The 5,796-nt window shown below is 52.6% G+C and overlaps 1 protein-coding gene across 1 annotated transcript; it reads right to left on the reverse strand.

Moving 5' to 3' along the window:
* Positions 1-1,259: 1,259 nt before the first annotated feature.
* LOC116486620 (GTPase IMAP family member 4-like) lies at positions 1,260-5,144 on the reverse strand. The gene is made up of 3 exons (XM_032183011.1): positions 4,997-5,144; positions 3,201-3,246; positions 1,260-1,906 (listed from the first exon to the last, which is right to left on the reverse strand). The coding sequence occupies exons 1-3, from the start codon at positions 5,114-5,116 to the stop codon at positions 1,260-1,262; spliced, it is 813 nt and encodes a 270-aa protein (XP_032038902.1). The 5' UTR covers positions 5,117-5,144.
* Between the last annotated feature and the right edge of the window lie 652 nt (positions 5,145-5,796).

Below are 5,796 nucleotides of genomic sequence, written 5' to 3' on the forward strand. Positions count from 1 at the left end.
GCTTCCCAGCACAACGGGTGGTGACAGAGCAATGCATAGACAGAGCAGCAGAAGAGAATTGGAGTCAAGTCCAGTTGGAGGCCAGTCACTAGTGGCGTTCCCCAGGGCTCGGTGCTGGGGCTGGTCCTCTTTAATATCTTCATCGATGATCTGGACGAGGGCATCGAGTGCACCCTCAGTAATTTCGCAGATGACACCAAGCTAGGTGCGTGTGTCGATCTGCTCGAGGGTAGGAAGGCTCTGCAGGAGTATCTGGATAGGCTGCACAGATGGGCTGAGGTCAACTGCATGAAGTTCAACAAGGCCAAGTGCCGGGTCCTGCACCTGGGGCGCAATAACCCCAAGCAGAGCTACAGGCTGGGAGAGGAATGGTTGGAGAGCTGCCAGGCAGAGAAGGACCTGGGAGTGATGGTGGATAGTCGGCTGAATATGAGCCAGCAGTGTGCTCAGGTGGCCAAGAAGGCCAACGGCATCCTGGCTTGTATCAGGAACAGTGTGACCAGCAGGGCTAGGGAGGTGATCGTCCCCCTGTACTCAGCTCTGGTGAGGCCACACCTCGAGTACTGTGTTCAGTTTTGGGCCCCTCGCTACAAGAAGGACATGGAGGTGCTCGAGCGGGTGCAGAGAAGGGCGACGAAGCTGGTGAGGGGTCTGGAGAACAAGTCCTACGAGGAGCGGCTGAGGGAGCTGGGCTTGTTCAGCCTGGAGAAGAGGAGGCTCAGGGGCAACCTTATCGCTCTCTACAGGTACCTTAAAGGAGGCTGTAGCGAGGTGGGGGTTGGTCTGTCCTCCCACGTGCCTGGTGACAGGACGAGGGGGAATGGGCTAAAGTTGCGCGAGGGGAGGTTTAGGTTGGATGTTAGGAAGAACTTCTTTACCGAAAGGGTTGTTAGACATTGGAACAGGCTGCCCAGGGAAGTGGTGGAGTCACCATCCCTGGAAGTCTTTCAAAGACGTTTAGACGTAGAGCTTAGGGATATGGTTTAGTGGGGACTGTTAGCGTTAGGTCAGAGGTTGGACTTCATGATCTTGAGGTCTCTTCCAACCTAGAAATTCTGGGATTCTGTAATTACATGTCGCCAAATACCCATTGCACTCTCACAGCTTGTCAGGAGAGCAATGGCATGGGCCAGGGGAAAAGGTACGTCACTGATGGGACAGGAGGAAACATCAGGAGAGGAAGGAGAGAGTGATCTTCAGAGCGCGGCAGGAAAGGCACAAGAGAGGAAACATCGCCCGTCTGACCAAAGCCTTGTTGGCTAGAGTATAGTACAATACTTTTCAAAAACTGTCCGTGTGTCTTTCTCCAGCATTTCTCGTGTGTAACACGGAGCATCTTTGTTCTTCTTTACCATCTCATCAATCATTTTAATGAGGTCTGCAATCTGCTGTTCCTTTTTCTGTCCTGTTACCTTGTTGCTGAAAGCAATGTACCTATTTCCACATTTTTCTGCAATCCCACTGAGGTCTGTGCTACGTTTCACGAAACTGTGGATCTCATCTGGACTCTTAAGACCTTCTGCTCGGGTGAATAACAGGATCGTGTACTTCTGTGCTTCAGAATGGAAAATCTTTGTCACCCACTCAGCCACTTCCACCTCTTCTTTACTGACGTAGGCCAGTTGCATCACCAGGATGATAGCATGCACCCCTCCATAGAAACGACGAAGAGCATTTTCAATCAGTTCAGCTGTTTCCTTATTGGCTCTCTGGGTGTCAAAAAGGCCAGGAGTGTCGATAACAACAATTTCTCTTCCACGGAATGAGGCAGTGTCTGAACTGTAGCTTTGGGTCACTGAATCTGCTGACAACATAGATTCAAATGCTTTCTTCCCAAGGATGGTGTTCCCTGTCGCACTCTTCCCACTTCCAGTTTTGCCCACGAGCAGGATGTTCAGCTTGGGTCCTGGGGGAACAACCAGAGACATGTGTCTGAATGCCACGGCCTTGTGGTGCCAGAACACCCCCTGCATGCCACGCTCCCAGGGGTGAGAAGGAAAGGGTTTTTACTGCAAAAACATGGGAATTAGGGTTAGTGGCCCCAGCAGCGGTCCACAGGGACCATCAGGAGCAACACGAGGGAACCCAGGGGAGTATGGATAAGGCTGCCTCAGAGGGCCAGCACCCAGACCTCTTCCAAAGGCAGAAAAAGAAAGCAGAAGTGCATGCCGCAGCTCTCCAGCAGCCCAGGAATGCACAGAGTGCTCAAACGGCCGGGCTGAAGCACTCCCTTTACAAGAAGTCATGTGCTGAGCAAAAAATACCCACTGGATTCTGTGGTGGATCACCCCAGGCCCTCGGCCTGCCCTGCACGGCCCCAACAGGGCCAGAGCTGGCTCAGGCACACAGATAGCGAGGTTTTGGGGCAGGACTTTGCACCCTGCGCTGTGCCTCCAGCTGTAACCAACGGCTGCTGCCCCATCTGCCCTGAGCCTGGCACAGCACAGCCTAAGGAGTGGGAAGAGGAGAGGCAGCCTCGGGAAATCCTCGAGCCCGTGGCCTCCCGAGAGGGCCCGTGCACTGCGTGCACAAGCGTGCGTGAGGCTGCACAAGGACGCAAACCCAGCCTCACCCTCAGCAGCACTGCACCCAGCTGACTGAATGAGGAGGCTGCTAAAGGAGAAGGCTGTTTGCACCAGGGCAGTTTTAGGTTGGATGTTAGGAAGAACTTCTTTACTGAAAGGGTTCTTCAACATTGGAACAGGCTGCCCAGGGAAGTGATGGAGTCACCATCCCCATCTTTCAAAGACGTTTAGATGTAGAGCTTAGGGATATGGTTTAGTGGGGACCGTTCGTGTTAGGTCAGAGGTTGGACTTGATGATCTTGAGGTCTCTTCCAAGCTAGAAATTCTGCGAAATTCTGCTGTGGGGAGACCTCACAGCGGCCCTCAGTGCCTGCAAGGGCTGCAGTAGGGCTGCAGGAGGGACTCTTGGGCAGGGGGTGTAGGGATAGGACACGGGGTGATGGCTCCAAGGTAGAAGAGGGTGGGTTTGGGTTAGATCCGAGGCAGAAATTCTTTACTATGAGGGTGGTGAGGCCTGGTGCAGGCTGCCCCCAGGAGCTGTGGGTGCCCCATCCCTGGCAGTGCCCAAGGCCAGCCTGGATGGGGCTGGGGGCTGCCACTCTGTGGCTCTGTGACCATGGGACTCTAAGCTCGGCCAGGCTCTGGCTGCCTGCACGCAGTGGGTAAGGCGCTCACCTTCCATCTTAGCGTCTGCCATTTTGAGCCCACTCCAAGGGAAAGCCTGAAACAAGAATAAGGGATATTGAGCGAGGTTTGCCAAAGTCTCCCGTGCTCCCCCCACGACAGTAACAAGGCCGATGATGGTCACCAGGCCGTCGGGTCGCTAACACACCCGGTGTGTGCGTGCTGCCTGCTGTGTGTGCATGCAGGAAGTGGTTGTATAGCCGAGGGTAAACGCACACACGCATGCACCCACAAGATGGCTGCGCACCCCGTGAGGCAGGGAGCAGCGTTTGGCAGCCCCGCACCCCATGCCAAGGGCAGGGCACGTTTCTGCCAGCCCCGCACAGCCCAGGAGCAGGGGCCGCAGGGGCAGGGGAGCGTGGTTGGGCCTCGCTGCACCGTGGTGGCAGATCGGGACAGCCCGGGCAAGGGCTGCTCCTCCTCAGCTTGGGAGGGGATCCCGATGCTTTGGGGAACGAGGAGCTGGCAGGGGAACTCAGCTCGGTCACTGGCAACCCTTGCAGTGCTTTGGGAAACCTGCCGAGCTCACAGAGGATGTGCACAGCTACCAACTGGAGCAGGGGCCTCCCCCCAGAATCGCCGTCAGTTCAGTGCCCTCATCTGCCCCTGTTTCAGCTCTGGACTCTGCCTCGAGTGATTTCAGCAAGATAAACTGCTCCAAAACTAAGCACAGACTATACACTACTCAAAGTAAACGCAAATCACGTCACTAAATAATTCAGTCATTACTGGAGGAATTACTCCATCCACAGCAAAGCCACACCAATTCTCAGCTGTCTTTTCTCTGCCTCCCTGCCAGCTAGCTCAGGCTTAGCAGTTCCTAAAGTACCCCCAAATGCCGAGACCCTTCAGAGCCACCCCGTGCACAGACCGCTCACTTCGCATGGCTCCAGCAGCGGCTGCTGTGCTTGCCTCTTACCTCCTCAGGTCGCAGTGCTTGGGCCAGGTGCAATACAGTTCACGTCTTGCCCCTGACCGTGTCCTCAGCTCTCTGCTTTCTGTTTCTTGCCAGCACGAGAACGATGCTTTATCACCTAACCACACGTGGCAGCCCCAGCCCAGGCAGACAATCCACCCAGACCCATGGGTACCCACGCCCTTCATTTGAGCTGAGAGATGCTCGTGCCCTGACGAGCCCTGGGTTGCACCAACCAGCCTCCGTTTGAGCCTCCAGGGCTCGGCATCACGGTAAGAAACAGATGTGCAATGAAACAACTAGAACCCGTGTCAGCTGGGAAATCCCACAACAGAACCAGCATGAAGAACAAACCACAGCTAAAACAAAAAGCTGGGACAGGTACTACATTTTAACACCCCCAAGAAGACTGTTCTGTCCACAAAACAAGCAAAAAATTAAGAATGGCTTCAGTAATCAGAAGGTATGTGAAAAGTTCATATGGCACGCTTAGGGGGAAATATATTTAAAAGCTTGATTGTAACTTAAATGAGTCAATTTCTTCCTAGAAACTTTAAGGCAGGTCAGAGAACTTTTTCACCCTTTTGATATTCCTATGGTGCAGACACCCTTGTGAAGTCAACGCTCCTGTGAGGACCCAGCGAGTGCTACCAGAACAGACACTCCTGAAGACAAGGAGTTTGTTAAATCACCCTTACAGAAATGCAATCAGGATTTCCATTCTCCAGGGACTTTCTGTTCTCACTTGGAAACAAATACTGGCTGAACTTTACTTAAGGAAGTAATAACCCCCTCCCTGAAAGCAGGCATTACAATCTTTTTTTATTTTTTTCTCCCTGGAATGACAGTAGCAGCATTTCAGACAACTCACCAGAGGCACCTGTGCGCTTTTGTCCCCAAGTCTGAACTTTGCAGCTTCTGACGGTGACAGGTCTTCTTCTGTAGGTGCAGTGGCTGAAGTGTGGCAGCTGCCTGTGAAGTTTGGCAGCATTTAGCGGGAGCGGGAGTAGGAGGGGATTTCGGTGACGTGCAAACCAGCTCTGTTGAACAAATGACCGTGTACGAGCCGGTTAGGAGCTAGATCATGTGCAAAGTCATTGGTCGCCAAGAACAGAAACAGAAAGTTTCTGAACTGAGCAAGTAAGGCAAAAAAAGCTCCTCCCAATGAAGGGCGTTTTAGTTTGTATACTTCTTGCCACTGCTTCTTTCTCACAAACAAACCGTCTGCGCTGTCTTCCTCCCCCAGACAAGAGCAGGGCTCATCAGGCTCAGGAGGCTTTTCCTGGAGCCAGGCTGGGTGTTATAAATGAAGTCTCAACTCTGAATTTAGTAACGTAAAAGAATATTTATAAAAGGCAAGTAAACAGCGCTGGGTGCGCGGGGAGTCTATGCTCTACCAACACGCACACACGAACATCAAACATTCTAAATACATGTATACAGAACATTGCTTTACATAATAACCCGAGTATGCCTATACATACATACAATCAGGATAGGTAACCAAGTAAACGATCCTTTAAGTTCAATAACTTAACAGTCTCCATTTTCCGTTCCTTCTGAACAATGTCTTGCTTTAAGTTGTCTCCTTTTCAAGGCAATAGGCCTGGGTCAAAAGGCACATCCAGGTCAACAGGGGGTGTAACAGCAAAGGCCTTCGATGGCTGTAGC

This window comes from Aythya fuligula, chromosome 2, assembly GCF_009819795.1.
Source record: "Aythya fuligula isolate bAytFul2 chromosome 2, bAytFul2.pri, whole genome shotgun sequence".
NCBI classification, from domain to species: domain Eukaryota; kingdom Metazoa; phylum Chordata; class Aves; order Anseriformes; family Anatidae; genus Aythya; species Aythya fuligula.

Bases quoted from the DNA above. Each gene is read 5' to 3' on its own strand.
- LOC116486620 (XM_032183011.1), bottom strand. From the start codon at position 5,116: ATGCTGCCAAACTTCACAGGCAGCTGCCACACTTCAGCCACTGCACCT. The intron at 3,247-4,996 runs GTGAGTTGTCTG...TTCTTGTTTCAG, and splicing joins AAAGCGCACAGGTGCCTCTG to GCTTTCCCTTGGAGTGGGCT. The intron at 1,907-3,200 runs GTGAGCGCCTTA...TTGTTCCCCCAG, and splicing joins GGCAGACGCTAAGATGGAAG to GACCCAAGCTGAACATCCTG.